This window comes from Capra hircus, chromosome 29, assembly GCF_001704415.2.
Source record: "Capra hircus breed San Clemente chromosome 29, ASM170441v1, whole genome shotgun sequence".
NCBI lineage: Eukaryota > Metazoa > Chordata > Mammalia > Artiodactyla > Bovidae > Capra > Capra hircus.
In genome coordinates, this window is record NC_030836.1 from 41,508,767 (window position 1) to 41,526,657 (window position 17,891).

The window sequence follows — 17,891 nt, forward strand, 5'->3', positions numbered from 1 at the left end:
GGGCTCCAAAATCACTGCAGATGGTGACTGCAGCTATGAAATTAAAAGACGCTTACTCCTTGGAAGGAAAGTTAAGACCAACCTAGATAGCATATTCAAAAGCAGAGACAGTACTTTGCCAACAAAAGGTCCGTCTAGTTAAGGCTATGGTTTTTCCAGTAGTCATGTATGGATATGAGAGTTGGACTGTGAAGAAAGCTGAGCCGAAAAATTGACGCTTTTGAACTGTGGTGTTGGAGATGACTCTTGAGAGTCCCTTGGACTGTAAGGAGATCCAACCAGTCCATTCTAAAGGAGATCAGTCCCAGGTGTTCTTTGGAAGGAATGATGCTAAAGCTTAAACTCCAGTACTTGGGCCACCTCGTGTGAAGAGTTGACTCATTGGAAAAGACTCTGATGCTGGGAGGGATTGGGGGCAGGAGGAGAAGGGGATGACAGAGGATGAGATGGCTGGATGGCATCACCGACTCAATGGACGTGAGTCTGAGTGAACTCCGGGAGTTGGTGATGGACAGGGAGGCCTGGTGTGCTGCAGTTCATAGGGTTGCAAAGAGGTGGACACGACTGAGCGACTAAACTGAACTGAGGGGGGAAAACTGCCATCTTTCGCTAAGATCAAGTAATCCTCACCTGTTGGGAAACATGGGACATGAATTTTTGCAACAAGGGATTAGAAAGGAACTTTGTGGACTTGGCCCTCTGAACTTCAGGGCCCCAACCGCCCTGCCCGCCCCCACCATTTACTTGAATGAGTGTAAAGTCCTGAAGACTTTAATGACCTCATTAATCTGTTCTTATTGGCTCCAGACTTTTTTTTTTTTTTTTTTAACTTGTTGCTTTTCCCTTGATGCACTTATTATTCTCTCTTTAACTTTTGCTGTATTAATTACAGTGTGCGTTGGTATGGTCCTCTTTGGGTTAATCCTGTTTGGGACTCTCTGTGATTCCTGTACTTGGATGTCTATTTCATTTCCCAGGTTAGGGAAGTTTTCAGCTATTATGTCCTCATAAATGTTCTCTGCCCCTTTCTCTCTATGTTTGATATTGTCCCCAAGGTCTCTCAAACTGTCTTCATTTCTTTCTTTCTTTTTTTTTTTTTAATTTGGCTCCAGACTCTGAACTACTTTTTTCCTTGCTTCTCTTGAAGGCTAAATTCTTGAACAAATTATATACTTTGAATTCTGTAGTAAATATTAAGTTCTGTATTTAGCAACATACACTAGGATCGGAGGATCTCTAGCCACCTTCAGCCCTCTTTCTCTGCTATCTTGCTCTGTTGCTTTTTTTGTCCTCCCCTTCAACCAGATTTATTACTTGGTTTTATTTGGTTGAACAGTTACAAGTCTTGGCTTGTTTTCCTGCATAAACAGCTTCCTCTTGATACCACACAATGTTGTTTAAATTCCTGTTCACTTTATCCCTTTATCTTCACATACTACTTTTTTTTCTGCCTTTTTTAAATGAAGAAAATTTAAACACAATTTAAAATGTTACTTTCCCTTTACAGTTATTACCAAATATTGGCTATATTCCCCGCATTATATACATCCTTGAGACTATTTTATATCCAGTAGTTTATACCTCCTGGTCTCTCACCCCCCCACCCCCCCCACCCCCACACACTGGTAACCACTCGTTTGTTTTCTGTATTCAAGTCTGCTTCTTTTTTGTTATATCTACTAGTTTGTTGTATTTTTTTAGACTCCACATATAGGTGATATCATACAGCATCTGTCTTTCTGTCTGAGTTATTTCACTGAGGATAATGCCCGCAGAGTCCATCTATGTTGCTGCAAATGGCAAAAGTCCCTTTTTTCTTGAGGCTAAGGAGGATTCCATACAGTATATCATCTTTTATCCATTTGTCTGTTGAAGGACACCTTCCATATTTTTACAGTTGTAAATGCTGCTGTGAGCACTGAGGTGCACGTTTTTTTTTCAAATACATGCTGCTTTTGTTGAGTTGCTTCTAAGAAGGGAAATACTGGGTTTTAATGGTAACAGTTCATCCACTTATTTACCGCACACTTACAAAGTGCCTAGGACTTCCCTGGTGGCTCAGACTGTAAAGTGTCTTGCTTACAATGTGGGAGACCTGGGTTCGATCCCTGGGTTGGGAAGATCCTCTGGAGAAGGAAATGGCAACCCACTCCAGTACTCTTGCCTGGAAAATCCCATGGACAGAGGAGTGTGGTGGGCTACAGTCCACGGGGTCGCCAAGAGTCGGACAAGACTGAGCGACTTCACTTCACTATAAAGTGCCTACGTCTGAGCAGGCAGGTTCATCAACAAGTAGCACAAGGCTCTGCCACTTGTCTTGAAGTGCTGACACTCAGACAAGGAAAAGTAATAAGCAAACAGGATGTGATCTCTTCCAGCCCAGGAAGAGACAGGTGCACAGTGGATGGAAAGTAATTCTTTCTGGGGATTTGAGAGAAGCTATCATTTGAACTAGGTCTGGAATGAATTGGAGGTTATGAGGCAGAAAAGGAACGTCAAAACACATAGGGGATGACGTGCACAGAAATGCGGAGGCCTGGCAGCTGGTTATGTGGCAGGACTAACAGGTGTTGAAGGCTGATGATGTTGGAGGGTGGTCCCTGTGACGGGTGTGGTGGGTGATAAACTTGGGGAGGCAAGTTGTTAGCGTCCTTGCGGAATGCAGGGGGGGATTGGTTTCATCTTTCTGGAGCTGTGGGGGGCCGTGAGTCAGATACTGTGTGTATGTGTGGGAGTGTTACGTTGAAACATCTCAAAGAGAGTGTCTGACCCCACAGTTCTTAACTTTGAGCTTTCATGCTGGCGATAGTCTGTTCAGTCTGGTTGGCACTTATTTGGCATATGGCCAGGGCACCTTGGACTTGCTGTCATCATTGAGCACAGGTCTGAACTCCATACCTGCTTGCTTGGGGTGGGGGATGGGGATGAGTCTGGTATGAAGAGGGGAGAGGAATGAAGGGGAAGGGCAGAGGGTGAGTTTTTTCATGGCCTCGGCTCTCCTTTGGTACCTCTTCTATTTCTTCAGATCTTGGTTTCTGTTTTCTTCCAAATACACAGCTATCTTGGCTTCCAGCCCAGGTGGGAGAGGGAGAAAGAACTTAACTTCCTTCAGGTCCTCTCTGAAAATAACCCAGCTGGTGCTGCTTAGGAACAAGAAGTTCCTGAGAGTGTTGGCACCTCATGGTGTTGATGTCTGGCTGAACCTTGTCTCACTGTCAATTCAGGGTCCTCTGTGGGAAGAAGTTGGGTGCTCTTCAAGGTCTTTGCAATACTTGGGCCACTTGATGCGAAGAGCCGACTCACTGGAAAACTCTGATGCTGGGAAAGATTGAAGGCAGGAGGAGAAGGGGCGACAGAGGAGATGGTTGGGTGGCATCACTGACTCAGTGGACATGAATTTGAGCTAAAGGTAGTGAAGGACAGGGGAGCCTGGCACGCTGCAGTCCATGGGGTCTTAAAAGAGTCAGATGACTGAGCGACTGAACAACAACGCAAGTCCACGGTGCCCTGGCCATATGCCAAGAAGGCCTGGGCAGTACCAGCTGCCTCCAAGGCCTAGCACAGCGAGGGGACAGGGAAGTAAGGGAACTCTGGCCCCTGGAGGGGGCCACTGGACTAATCTGCAGGAGGCCCTGCAAAGTGGGGAACAGTCTGGCCGTGGCACCTTCTGATCTGTAGTGAGAAGATGGGTGCCTCCAACAGAGGCCCAGCCCCTGCATGTTGTCAGGCCCGAGATTATCCATCAGTCTCTTCTGGATGTCGGATTCCTAGCTGCCTGACATCCTGGCGCCAGAAAGTGGGGGCGGGGTAGGGTAAAATGGGGGAATGTCAGCAATTCTCCTTTCCAAACAGATTCATCATAAAATATCATGAAGAAGGCTAGATTAGGGTTAATTCACTAAAGTTAATGAAGCACACTATTTTATGGGCACTCTGTAAATAGTTGCTACATGATGAATTAGTTGAACTACACTCAAGATACCTTCAAAGAGTGGGAGTAAGCCCTGCGGGAAAGCAGGGGTCCAGGGCCAAGTCCCAGAGGCCTGAGAAGACAAGGCCCGGTAGGGGAAAGGGCTGAGCTGAGTTTCGTTGACTCTGAGTTCAAGTGGCCTGGGCAAATGGAAGTTGGTGTCCCGGAAGTCACAAACCTTTCGAGTGGGCGAAGAAGAGCCTCGGAACCCCCGCAGTTCTGGATATCCCTTTTAGCCCACTTAAGCGGCAGCGGGAAGAACGAGGGGGCCGGGGGCGATTATACACTCCGCCCGCCTAAAGGTGGCTCCGTGCTCAGCCTTCTGAATGTCCGAACGTTAGGGCTAGACAGTTCCAGATCAGGAAATAGACCAGGGGAATTGAACCACGCAGCCATCGGAGTTGAGTTCCCAACGTTACTCCCTCGGCCGCCGCCCACCCTTTCAGTCCCTGAAAGAGCAACCCAGGAGGTTCCACTTTAAGAGACAAGCGGAGGCGGAGGCGGGGCGGGGTGGGGCGGGGCTCGGCTCGGCTTGGCTCCCCTACTCAGGCCCCGAGGCCGCGCCCGCCGCGCCGCAGACTCGGTCGGGGAACCTAAGTGGAGCCACGGAAGCCTGGGAGTCTGTTCTGGGGCCAGGAGATCTGGGCAGGTGTCCAGCCACTAGCTGACCGCAGACTGCGTTGTGTCTCCGTTTCCGCAGGCACCATGAGCCAGGACACCGAGGTGGACATGAAGGAAGTGGAACTGAACGAGCTGGAACCCGAGAAGCAGCCGATGAACGCGGCGTCTGGGGCGGCGATGGCCGTGGTCGTGACAGGCGGCACCGAGAAGAATGGTCTGGTTAAGATCAAGGTTGCCGACGACGAGGCGGACGCGGCGGCCGAGGCCAAGTTCACGGGCCTGTCTAAAGAGGAGCTGCTGAAGGTGGCGGGCAGCCCCGCCTGGGTACGCACCCGCTGGGCGCTGCTGCTGCTCTTCTGGCTCGGCTGGCTGGGCATGCTGGCCGGCGCCGTGGTCATCATCGTGCAGGCGCCACGCTGCCGCGAGCTGCCAGAGCAGAGATGGTGGCACAAGGGCGCCCTCTACCGCATTGGAGACCTTCGGGCCTTCCTGGGCCACGATACAGGCAACCTAGCGGGTGAGTCTGGCGCCCCCATCTCCCTCCCCGCGCTTCCCCACCTTCCACGCCATGGGCCCTTGGTTTAAATGGTCGCCAACTTCGATCTCTGTTCCCAGATTGACTCAGACAGTTCTATACCCTACTCGGTACTGGCGACCGGTCCCTGAGACGTAGCCCCTCCTTGCTTTCTTTGAAGGAAGCTGCCCCCCATTTGCTCCTTCCTGAGGGTGGCTGACTCAGCATGCTCCCCTCCCCTTCCCGGCGCCTGTAGCCTGTCGCAGCGTGTTTCTGAAGCAACTTGCTAGCCGCCTTACATCAGCGTCTCAGTCTGGTGATCCAGCCTAATATGGGCGATCAGGGGCCTCCGCGGGGCCTCACTGTAACTTTGCTTCTCCATTTCAGGCCTTAAGGAGCAGCTCGATTACTTAAGCACCCTGAAGGTGAAGGGTATTGTGTTGGGCCCAATTCATAAGAACCAGGAGGATGACCTCACAGAGACCAACTTGGAACAGATCGACCCCATTTTTGGCTCCAAGGAAGATTTTGAGAGTCTCCTGCACTCTGCCAAGAAGAAGAGTGGGTGTCCCAGAACCGGCAAAGCAGCAGCTAGAGAGGACTTGGGCTTCTGGCCAGGGGAAAGGCAGGAGAGGACTTCTGTCTGGTTTATTGCTGACTGGCTCACAGTTTTCCTAGGGCAGGTCCAGGGGAGGTTTGTTAGGCTTCAACTTAAAGTGGATTTGTCGGGTGGTTCAGAGACTTTGTATACTTGGATGTACAATTATTTAGCTTCTGGGCTTCAGTGCCCTTATTTGCAAAATGTAGGCTTTTGCTAAATCGGTGGTTTTAAAACTTAAGAGTAAATCCTTTGGAGGAAAAAAAAGTTAAAATCTTGTCTACTCTGAAGAAAGTTCACTTTGGGAATGAGGGGGACAGGGCTTCATAGCTCAGCCTTCTCTGTTACACTACTCCCTCCCAACACCAACCGCCCCCACCCCCGCCCTGCCCCCACCCCCATACTTGCTCATATCTTTGTTTCAATGAACTGAGTTACACCAGGGTTCGAATCTAAACTTTTGTACCAATACATAGGGAGTATTCTACCGACTTGTATTTGTTGATTTCTTCCTTTTCCCTTCTCCCAAAGTCTATCAACCACCTCTTTCTCCTTTGTTCTAGGCATCCGGGTCATCCTGGACCTCACTCCCAACTACAAGGGCCAGAACCCTTGGTTTCAATCCATTCAGACTGACACTGTGGCCATCAAAATGAAGGTGAGTGTGTTGGTGCTGACGGCAGGTGGGAGCTGGATGCTGGGGCTGTTTGGCCCTTTCATAGTGAGTTCTGTAAACGTAGCCTGGCACCACCTGAGGGGCCCCTGGCTCCTTGTCGCCCAGCAGGCACGCTCTTCCCACAGGCAGAAGGATAGGCAAGCAGTGCATCCCTCTTTTTGTTTGTTCCTTTTCTGACCACTTGTTTCCCTGACTCTCAGGGTGACAGTGCCAGGATGGAATTTTTCAGATGTGAATTTTCTTCCTTTTGGCAGAGGAAGCCCTTTCTCTGTGGGAATCCTGTCCTGTCTGGTTTCCCATTTCTTATTTGATGTGTTTTGGAAGGCAGCCCAGTCTGAAATTGTAAGCATTGGGGTCTTCCTATGTGTCTGGGAATGTGCCGAGTATATTTATATACCTTCTTTAATCCTGTATAACCAAACAAGGTTCCTACCCATATCCCAAGTCTATAAGTGAGGAAGCTAAGGTTCAGAGGGGCTTTAATATGCCCTGGGATTGGAGGTCCCAATTAATCTTAAATCTCAAATCTGCCTTCTCTGAAGGTATAAGGCTCAAACTCTGTACCCTGTAGACTGGGAGTGGGGTTTTGAAAGTCATCCCAGCTCCTAATGCCTGGGTTCTAGGGTGCTGACCAGTTCAGAAGGGGTAGAACAAACCTGGTGGCAGACTCTGACCCTCTGCTGGCAGCCAGGATTCTGAGGTAGAATTCTGTACTCCCAGCATTTCAGTTGACCTTTGGGGTCATTTGGTTCATTCTTTGCCACTTGCTAGAAGACCCTTTAAAAGTTACTGAGAAAAGAACGTTTTTAGATGTTAAGGCGCAAAGTGTGGTAGCCTCAGATGAAGATGGAGACCAGAAGAGAGAAGACAGGGAGCAGAGAGAGAACCCAGAAGAGAGGGCGGGGGAGTGAGGGCCTGTGTCACATGCCGCAGGAATGCCAGGGCTTCAAGCCTGGGCCTATTCTGCAGAGCTGACTTCTCTTTTCAAATCTTTGGGTAAACTGCCCTGGGGCTGTGCTTTGAATTTCAGGCTTTTATCCTGAGTCTTGCTCTGAATGGCTCTTTTACTTAGACCCTCCCCAGGCTCCAAGAAACTGGGAGAGGAGTAAGTATACTCATCTTGGGATCTTGGTTAGCATTTTAGGTCCCTTCACTGTTGCTCTCTGATTGTGGCCTTGGGCATGCCTTCTCAGTTTCCTTATCTGTAAAATGAGTATATCAACATTCTACAAATGCTTAATGTTGAAGGAAGTTAACATTTAGTGTATAGGCCTTTTCTGTAGGTGTTAAAGGTAAAGCTTTGCGATTTACCATGGGGAGGAGTAGAGAAGAGCACTGTATCACTAAGGATCAGTGATGGGTTGGAATGGAAGGGGAACTGAAGACTGAAGGTTTATAGTAGAGGCAAGAAAGTGAGACTGTTCAAGGCAAGCGCCTCTCCTGAGGTCACGGGGAAGTATAGGGTAGGCAGGATTTAGTGTGGGCTGGAATCTTCTGAGCCTTGCATCAGCAGTGATACTTTCCTCTGTACTTCTGCCTTTCTCCCGATAGGAAGCTCTGAGGTTTTGGCTGCAGACCGGTGTGGATGGGTTTCAGGTTCGGGACGTGCAGAATCTGACAGTGAGTACCCTTTCCATGTGAGAACAGGAGCCTTGCCAGGGCCTGATAGCCTTCCCTTCCTCACGACTCTGCTCTTTGCCTTTTAGGATCCGTCTTCATTCTTAGCTGAGTGGCAGAACATCACTAAGAGCGTCAGCGAGGATCGGTGGGTACCAGACCCCAGCTTCCCCAGTTCAGCTCCACTCTGGGAACCACCCCCCAGTGGAGTATGAGCCCCAGGAAAGGGGGGAGTTCCTAGCCCAGAGAACCTTCTTCGCCTTCATTCTCCTTTCTTGTCCAGTACTAACCTCAACTCCCGCTCTGTTCTGTGCAGGCTTTTGATTGCAGGCACAGACTCCTCCGACCTTCAGCAGATCCTGAGGCTGCTTGAACCCACCAAGGACCTGTTGTTGACTAGCTCTTACCTGTCACACTCCAGCTTAACTGGGAATCATACAAATTTCCTGGTCACCCAGTATCTGGACGCCTTTGGCAGCAACTGGTGCAGCTGGAGTGTGAGTACCACAGTGGTGGGAGAGGGGGCAGGAGGCCTTTTGGAAGAGAGGGCATTGGAAGGTAGAGGCAGAAGTGGGCTCTGGGGCTCACGAGTATGTTCATTCCTGCAGGTGTCTCAGGCGGGGCTCCTGACTTCCTTTGTGTCGCCCCAACTCCTCCGACTATACCAGTTGCTGCTCTTCACCCTGCCGGGAACCCCAGTGTTCAGCTATGGAGACGAGATTGGCCTGGAGGGAGCTGGCCTTTCTGGACAGGTGATGTTTGCTGCCTGCCCAGCACAATGGGAGAGGTTGTGTTCATCCATCACAATGGTTCTGTGGCTGGTGGCGGACAGACCATGAGCCTTGGGAAGGAAAACTTGTTTGCTAGTCAGCCCCCTGGTCAGTCACTGTGTGGCCTTGGCAGGTTATTTTCTCTCTCTAACTCTTAATCATTTTTTCTGCGATAATTGCATTCCTTATAGAGTAGTATGGAAAAGAAGATGGCAACCCACTCCAGGATTCTTGCCTGGAGAATCGCTATGGACAGAGGAGCCTGGTGGGCTACAGTCCATGGGGTCACAGAGAGTTGGACATGACTGAGTGACTAACACATGCAGAGAGTAGTTATGAATGAAACAAGGCATCTTTAAAATGCAGTGCCTACTCCCTGGTAGGAGTTCAGTACAGTAGCTGTTACTTAGTAATTTGTTCATTCACTGGACACTGGCTACTCTTGGTTAGGCCCTGTGCTGTCCAGGAACTCAGAGCTTTGTAGGGGACCAGATACACAGTGAGAGCCGAGGTGAGGTAAGACCATGAAGGCGCCCACTTGGCTTTAGCCACAAGGTTGAAGGTTGACATTGAGCTGATATTTTTAAAACCCATGTATGCGTGTGCTAAGTTGCTTCAGTCGTGTCTGACTCTACAACCCTGTGTACTGTAGCCCGCCAGCCTCCTCTGTCCATAGCAATTCTCCAGGCAAGAATACTGGAGTAGGTTGCTGTGCCCTCCTCCAGGGGATCTTCCCGACCCAGGAACTGAACCTGCATCTCTTAACGTCTCCTGCATTGTCAGGCAGGTTCTTTACCACTAGTGACCTGGGAACCCCATTTATAAAACCCGTTTTTCACTTATTCCATGAAACTGACAGAGTGTGTGCTTTGCGCAGAGGATCCAGCAGTACACAAAAGAGCTGGAGGTGGTGAAATGAGATGGTGAGCTCATATAATAAGGATGCCCGGTGCTGATATGTGCTTTGCAAAAGAAAGCAAGGTACAGGGCTTTGAGAGCAGGGGATACAGTCGATTTTATATCAGGTGGCCTCAGAAAACCTGAGGGAGGTCCCTGAGCAGGGATCAGAGCGCAGTGAGGGACTGGCCTGTGGCTATCTGGGAGAAGCGCCCTCCAGGCTGAAGGGACAGTGTGCGAGGCCTGAGGTAGAGGAGGTTATAAATCTGGAAATGAGGGGAGGAGTTGGAGAGCAGTTAGGTTTTTTTCAAAGTCCTCTTTTGCCTGGTTTTCAGCCTGCGAAGGCCCCAGTCATGCTGTGGGATGAATCCAGCTTTCCCAACACCTCAGCATCTAGAAACATCAGCATGACTGTGAAGGTAAGTGTTTTCCACGGGCAGGGCCTGATCATCAAGGGGTGGGGGCCGGCGGCTGGTAGGACGTTGTGCCCTGGGGAGCCCTTCGTGCCTGTCTGAAGTATCTTTATCACTTTATCACTGTTTGCAGGGCCAGAGTGGGGACCCTGACTCCCTCCTCTTCCTGTTCCGCTGGCTGAGTGATCAGCGGGGTAAGGAACGCTCCCTGCTGCATGGAGACTTCTACAATCTCTCCTCGGGGCCCGACCTCTTCTCCTACATCCGCCAGTGGGACCAGAATGAACGTTTCCTCGTAGTGCTCAACTTTGGGGATGTGGGCCAACTGGCCAGGCTGGGGGCCTCCAACCTGCCCACCGGCACCAGCCTGCCAGCCAAGGTGGATCTGCTGCTCAGCACCCAGCCAGGCCGTGAGAAGGGCACCTCCCTTGAGCTGGAGCACCTGAACCTACAACCTCATGAGGGGCTACTGCTCCGCTTCCCCTACGTGGCCTGACCTGGGCCCACTACCCTTCCCCTTCCCTCCCCAGGCCCTTTGGGTTCTGATTTCTCTCTTTCCTTTTTTTTAAACTTATAGATGAACCCCCAAATAGGGTGTTTTCTGGTTTCAAATAAAAGTCACTCCTGCCTGGTGAGGCCATGCCTTCTTTCCACATGCTGTCAACGCAGGAATTTCTCTCTCCTTCCCCTTTCCCCCGCTGGACCCCCTCACAGTGATCAGGACCAGAGCAGAAGGCTCCTGCCGAAGTCAGAACAGCCAGGCAGTGTCAGGCCGATCTAGCACCCTACCTCCTCCCCGAGCCTGGACAGGGTGCTCTCTCCTGGAGGTCTTGGCTCTTGCTGACTCTTTCTTTTTTATTTTAACCTCCCTCAACAGTGGTCTCCAGCCAAGCTTGGTCACTTTCCCTGTTTTGCAGACTTGGCCTTTCTGGGAGAAAAGGTGGGTGTGGGGTAGCCTGTTTTCTACAAGTACTGCAGGTTCTTCATTCAGCAAGGATTTATTGTGCACTCAGCACGTGCCAGGAACTGTTTTAGGTCCTAGGTTTACAGGAGGAAACAGTGCAAAGATCCCTGTGTGCTCAGGGCTTATCCTCTAGAGAGGAGACGGAGAAGCAATGAGATGTGTTAAGTTTAGAGTTTGGTGGATGTGGTGATGGTGTTCAAAGAGGAAAAAGAGCAGACAAAGAGGTGTGTGGGCATGGAGGGAGTCTGGGGTGGGGGTTAGAGGAGGCCTCACCAGGGAGGTGACATTGAATCAAAGGTCTGAAATCCAGGAGGGAATTTACTTAGATGTCTAGGAAGGAGAATTCCAGTGTCCGGGGTGGAATGAGGAATGAGGAGGGGGCAGGTGGAGAGGACCAGGGGTGAAGTCTGGTTGGCAAGGGGTGGGCAGATGATGAAGGTCGTAGTAAGGCACGTAGTCGGGGGTGGGGGAGCAAGGAGTTGGCAAACTGCACCACCAGAAGGTGCGATTCCCATAAGACTCCCCTCATTTCAGACATCAGCTGTGGGTTCTGAGTCCCTGTGACCATCCTTAGTGGGTTATCTGCTAGAAAGACAGAACTGAGAAGCACCAAGATTACAGATTTACTCCAGAGAAAGGACACACATTTAAAAACCAAGGACGCAAGCCCGGGCTCATCTGGGATTGGCTGATCTGGCATCCAAACATAAAGGATCATCTGGTGGTCCTTTCCCAGTTGAGAGGAGTCCAGTGGAGCCCTGAACACAGACCTTCTGACCAACTCACACACAAACTGTGGCCGAGCAGGGAAGTTCACCTGACCCTTCACTGTCCAGAGTTATTTCTTGAGGCTTAATCACAGAGGCCCATGTGGCTAATGTTTGTTCTCCAGCCCCTCCTGCAGGTTCTGGCTAATAATACCTTTAGTCTCCAGCCCCTCCAGAGGCTCTGTCTCACAATGCCCTTGTCATAAGATCACATCTGAAGTCCCCAGACTAACAGACTCCTATCAGGACATTCCAGAGGCCTAGAGATCACCTCCCAGTAGCTGAGGGCGAAGGCTAGACTTCAGAGATGATAGGCAGAGATGATCCCGCAGGTAGATCCACAGGGCTTGGGGTCATAATGGTTCTTAGAAAGTGAAGTCACTCAGTTGTGTCCAACTCTGCGACCCCATGGACTAGCCTGCCAGGCTCCTCCATCCATGGGATTCTCCAGGCAAGAGTACTGGAGTGGGTTGCCATTTTTTAGGTTGGCCTCATAGCCTCGGGTTGAGCTTGGCCCTCCTGGTTTTCTTATGGAAAATAACAGTGATAACTGTAGGACAGGGCCTGTGTGTCTGAGTGTCTTGATGTAAGGGACAGATTGAAAGATTTGTTGTTTAGTCGCTAAGTTGTGTCCAACTCTGCAACCCCTGACTGAAGCCCACCAGGCTCCCTGTCCATGGGATTCTCCAGGCAAGAGGTGGATTGCCATTTCCTTCTCTAGGGGATATTCTGCACTGGCAGGCGGATTCTTTACCACTGAGTCAACCAGGGAAGCCTTATCGAAAGATTAGATGCCCCAAATTGAGGCCCAGTCCTGGTCTGCTGACCTTTGGCCTAGGGGCTGTGGAGGAAGGCGTGCACTAGGACTTTAAGACTTAAGTTCCTGAGAAGACACACCCTGCAGCCTGCCAGCTGGAGCTCCCTTCTGCCCGGGATTTCTCTCCCTTCCCCACAGGCCTTCCCCTTTCTGGGCCACATCTAAGCAGGGCCTCTTCTCTTCCTGAGGCTTCCCACCCTTCCCTTCTCGGTCCTTTCCTAGGGTCCCAGCTCCAGCCCTTCCTTTCCCTCTCTTCCTCGGATCCCTGGTCTCCCCTCTGGCTCACGGTTTGTACCATCACGATTGTGTGCTTTGCAACTTACTGTGGACTTAACAGTTAGAACTGTGGTAAAATACACATAGTATAAAACTACCATTTTAGCCATTTTTAGGTGAGCAGCTCAGTGGTCTCCAGTACATTCACAGCTCTGTGCACCCATCACCACCGTCCATCTGCAGAACTTTTTCATCACGCCAAACTGAGGCTATCCATTAAGGAATGACTCCCCTGACTTCCGGTTTAATAATTTGCTTATTTATTTTTACTTTCGGTTGTACGGGGTCTGCACCGCTGCACTCGGGCTGTCTCTAGTTGCGGTGCATGGTGCGGGCTTCTCATTTTGGTGGCTCCTTTTGTGGCGGAGCATGGGCTGTAGGGCAGGCGAGTTTCAACAGCTGTGGTGCACAGGCTTAGCTGCCCTGGGGCATGAGGAGTTTCCCTGCACCAGGGGGCGAACCTGTGTTCCTGAGTTGGCAGGTGGATTCTTTACCACTGGACCACCAGGGAGGTCCCCAACATTCATTTTTAAAACACAATAAATAAACCAAAAGTTAAATAAAGACATTGGAATTTCCACTGGTACTATGTAATAATCCTGGTCATACTCTGACCTCTGTGCTGTGGAGGAACAGTTGAGAACATGAACTTGCAGACCCTCTGAGATCTGCAAGAGCTGTGCCATTACGGGCCTCTCCCTCACTGTCCCCAGGAAGGGAGGCAGGAAACACAAGCGCATTCACACAGGCCGTCTCAGCCCTGCAGCTATCCTTCGAAGAAGGAATTCTCATCCATTATCTATTATCACAGATGAGGAAAGTGGCCAGGATATTTCTCCCCAGGGCAGTCTGAGCTGACAGCAAGACTCAACTGACAGGAAGGCAGAGGGCCAAGGGCAGGTGGCTCCCACAGAAAGGCACCTCTGCTATTTATACAACAGTTTTTTTTTTTTTTTAAATTATTTAGCTGCACTGGGTCTTAGTTGCAGCATGTGGGATCTAGTTCCCTGACCAGGGATTGAAACTGGGTCCCCTGCATCGGGAACTTGGAGTCTTAGCTACTGGATCACCAGGGAAGTCCTCAACAGTGTTTGAGTTACCCTTCTGTTCCTGGTACCATCCTCATTTCTGAATTCATGATGAACAAGAATCTGCTCCTAATATGGTTTCCAGTTTCCAGAGGACCAAATGTTGGCCTTCTGAGCGCTGAAGTCCACCTCTTTAAGAGTTAAACACACTTGTATTTAAATGAGATAATCAGTTAACTAAGATTCACTTTCTTTTTTCCTTTTTGAGCCAGTGTGATATATCTGTGAGGACTGTGGGGACCTTATTTACAGAGTAAGGAGCATTATTCTGCTATTGATTCCTTCCAGTGTATTATTCCTTACTGTTCTTTAGTTCTTGTAGTTCTTGGTAAACATTTCTTGCACCTTTTCCATTGTTTTCCTGAGATTCTGGATCATCTTTACTGTCTTTATTCTGAATTCGTTTTTCTGAAAGGTTGCATTATCTCCATTTAGTTGTTTCTCTGGGGTTTTATCTTGTCCCTTCATCTGGGACATTGCTTTCTGCTTTTCATCCTGATTAACTTTCTGTAATGTGGTTTTTGTTCTAGCCAATAGTGGTTCTTCTCGCTTCTTCTGTCTGCCCTCTGATGGAAGAGGCTAAGAGGCTTGTGTAAGCTTCCTGGTGGGAGGGACTGGTGGTGGGAAAAACTGGGTCTTGCTCTGTTGCAGAAGAAAAGTGAAAGTGAAGTCGCTCAGTTGTGTCCGACTCTTTGCAACCCCATGGACTGTAGCCTACTAAGCTCCCCAGTCCATGGAACTTTCCAGGCAACAGTACTGGAGTGGATTTGCTATTTCCTTCTCCAGGCGATCTTCCTGATCCAGGATAGAACCCAGGTCTCCTGCATTGCAGGCAGACGCTTTACCATCTGAGCCACCAGGGAAGCCCAATTAAGCTTTAATCCAATTATCTGCTGACAGGTGGAGTTGTGCTGCCTCCCTGGTAGTTGTTTAGCCTGAGGCAACCCAGCCCTGGGGTCTATGGGCTCTCAGTTCAGTTCAGTCGCTCAGTCGTGTCCGACTCTTTGCGACCCCATGAGTCGCAGCACGCCAGGCCTCCCTGTCCATCACCATCTCCCGGAGTTCACCCAGACTCACGTCCATCGAGTCCGTGATGCCATCCAGCAGAGGATGTCGTCCCCTTTTCCTCCTGCCCCCAATCCCTCCCAGCATCAGAGTCTTTTCCAATGAGTCAACTCTTCACATGAGGTGGCCAGAGTACTGGAGTTTCAGCTTTAGCATCATTCCTTCCAAAGAAATCCCAGGGTTGATCTCTTTTAGAACGGACTGGTTGGATCTCCTTACAGTCCACGGGACTCTCAAGAGTCTTCTCCAACACCACAGTTCAAAAGCATCAATTCTTTGGCACTCAGCCTTCTTCACAGTCCAACTCTCACATCCATACATGACCACAGGAAAAACCATAGCCTTGACTAGATGGACCTTAGTCGGCAAAGTAATGTTTCTGCTTTTGAATATACAATCTAGGTTGGTCATAACTTTTCTTCCAAGGAGTAAGTGTCTTTTAATTTCATGGCTGCAGTCACCATCTGCAGTGATTTTGGAGCCCCCCAAAATAAAGTCTGACACTGTTTCCACTGTTTCCCCATCTATTTCCCATGAAGTGATGGGACCAGATGCCATGATCTTCGTTTTCTGAATGTTGAGCTTTAAGCCAACTTTTTCGCTCTCCTCTTTCACTTTCATCAAGAGGCTTTTTAGTTCCTCTTCACTTTCTGCCATAAGGGTGGTGTCATCTGCATATCTGAGGTTATTGATATTTCTCCCGGCAATCTTGATTCCAGCTTGTGCTTCTGCCAGTCCAGCGTTTCTCATGATGTACTCTGCATATAAGTTAAATAAGCAGGGTGACAATATACAGCCTTGATGTACTCCTTTTCCTATTTGGAACCAGTCTGTTGTTTCATGTCCAGTTCTAACTGTTGCTTCCTGACCTGCATACAGATTGCTCAAGAGGCAGGTCAGGTGGTCTGGTATTCCCATCTCTTTCAGAATTTTCCACAGTTTATTGTGATCCACACAGTCAAAGGCTTTGGCATAGTCAAGAAAGCAGAAATAGATGTTTTTCTGGAACTCTCTTGCTTTTTCAATGATCCAGTGGATGTTGGCAATTTGATCTCTGGTTCCTCTGCCTTTTCTAAAACCAGCTTGAACATCAGGGAGTTCAAGGTTCATGTATTGCTGAAGCCTGGCTTAGAGAATTTTGAGCATTACTTTACTAGCATGTGAGATGAGTGCAATTGTGCAGTAGTTGGAGCATTCTTTTACATTGCCTTTCTTTGGAATTGGAATGAAAACTGACCTTTTCCAGTCCTGTGGCCACTGCTGAGTTTTCCAAATTTGCTGGCATATTGAGTGCAGCACTTTCACAGCATCATCTTTTAGGATTTGAAACAGCTCAACTGGAATTCCATCACCTACACTAGCTTTGTTCGTAGTGATGCTTTCTAAGGCCCACTTGACTTCACATTCCAAGATGTCTGGCTCTAGATTAGTGATCACATCATCATGATTATCTGGGTCGTGAAGATCTTTTTTGTACAGTTCTTCCGTGTATTCTTGCCACCGCTTCCTAATATCTTCTGCTTCTGTTAGGTCCATTTCTGTCCTTTATCGAGCCCATCTTTGCATGAAATGTTCCCTTGGTATCTCTAATTTTCTTGAAGAGATCTCTAGTCTTTCCCATTCTGTTCTGTTCCTCTGTTTCTTTGCATAGATAGATAGAGTGCCTGATGAAATGGTAGGCTTAATGGTGACCTCCAAGATGGCTTATGCCAAGGGCCCCCGTCTAGGACTGCTGCTGTCAGTGGCCCCATCCCCACTGTGAGCCCCTCCCAACCCACGCCTCCATGGGACACCCTTCAACACTAGCAGGTAGTTTTGGTTCAGTCTCCTGTGGGGTCACTGCTTCTTTCCTCTGGGTCTCGGTACGAGCAAGATTTTATTTGTGCCCTCCAATACTAGAGTCTGCTTCCCTCGGTCCTGCGGAAGTCGTATAATCAAATCCCACTGGCCTTGAAGGTCAGATTCCCTGGGGGTCTCAGTCCCTTTGTCAGATCCCCAGGCTGGGGAGCCTGATGTGGGGCTCAGAACCTTCACAACAGTGGGAGAACTTCTTTGGTATATTGTTTTTCAGTTTGTGGGTTGCTAACCCAGCAGGTATAGGATTTGATTTTATCATGATTGCACCCCTCCTACCATCTAGATGCAGCTTCTTCTTTGTCTTTGGATGTGTGGTATGTTTTTTTTGGTGGTTTCCAGTGGCAATCTACTCCAGTACTCTTGCCTGGGAAATCCCATGGACGAAGGAGCCTGGCAGGCTGCAGTCCACGGGGTCGCGAAGAGTTGGACAGGACTGAGCAACTTCACTTTCACTTTTCATTTTCATGCACTGGAGAAGGAAATGGCAACCCACTCCAGTATGCTTGCCTGGAGAATCCCAGGGACGGGAGCCTGGTGGGCCGACATCTATGGGGTTGCACAGAGTCGGACATGACTGATGTGACTTAACAGCAGCAGCAGTGTCCTTCTATCTATGGTTGTTTAGCAGAGTTGCAATGTTGGTGCTCTCGTAGGAGGAGATGAGCACGTGTCCTACCAGAGCTGTTTGGACCCAGGCCTTAGCCCCATAGTCAAGCCCCCTGTGCCACTGGACTTGGTCTTTCCCCAGGGCCTCTAGCTTGTTGTTTTATTGTTTGGTTGCTAAGTTATGTCCAACTCTTTTCGACCCCTGGACTGTAGCCCATAGGGTTACAGGCTCCTTGGACCATGAGGAATTTCCCAGGCAGGAATACTGGAGTGGGTTGCCATTTCCAGGAACATCTCCCAGAGATCTTCCTGACCCAGGGATCGAACATGCATCTCCTGCATTGTCAGGCAGGTTCTTTACCACTGAGCCACCAG

The 17,891-nt window shown here is 49.5% G+C and overlaps 1 protein-coding gene across 1 annotated transcript in view; it reads left to right on the forward strand.

Annotated features, from left to right (window-relative positions):
- Positions 1-10,727, forward strand: part of SLC3A2 (solute carrier family 3 member 2) — a 31,072-nt gene extending 20,345 nt beyond the window's left edge. The window contains exons 2-10 of the mRNA XM_005699799.3: positions 4,671-5,108; positions 5,493-5,666; positions 6,267-6,361; positions 7,931-7,999; positions 8,086-8,144; positions 8,313-8,493; positions 8,605-8,748; positions 9,999-10,082; positions 10,210-10,727. Coding sequence (XP_005699856.1) covers positions 4,671-5,108; positions 5,493-5,666; positions 6,267-6,361; positions 7,931-7,999; positions 8,086-8,144; positions 8,313-8,493; positions 8,605-8,748; positions 9,999-10,082; positions 10,210-10,572 — 1,607 coding nt within the window. The 3' untranslated portion in view covers positions 10,573-10,727. The remainder of the gene's footprint in view (positions 1-4,670; positions 5,109-5,492; positions 5,667-6,266; positions 6,362-7,930; positions 8,000-8,085; positions 8,145-8,312; positions 8,494-8,604; positions 8,749-9,998; positions 10,083-10,209) is intronic.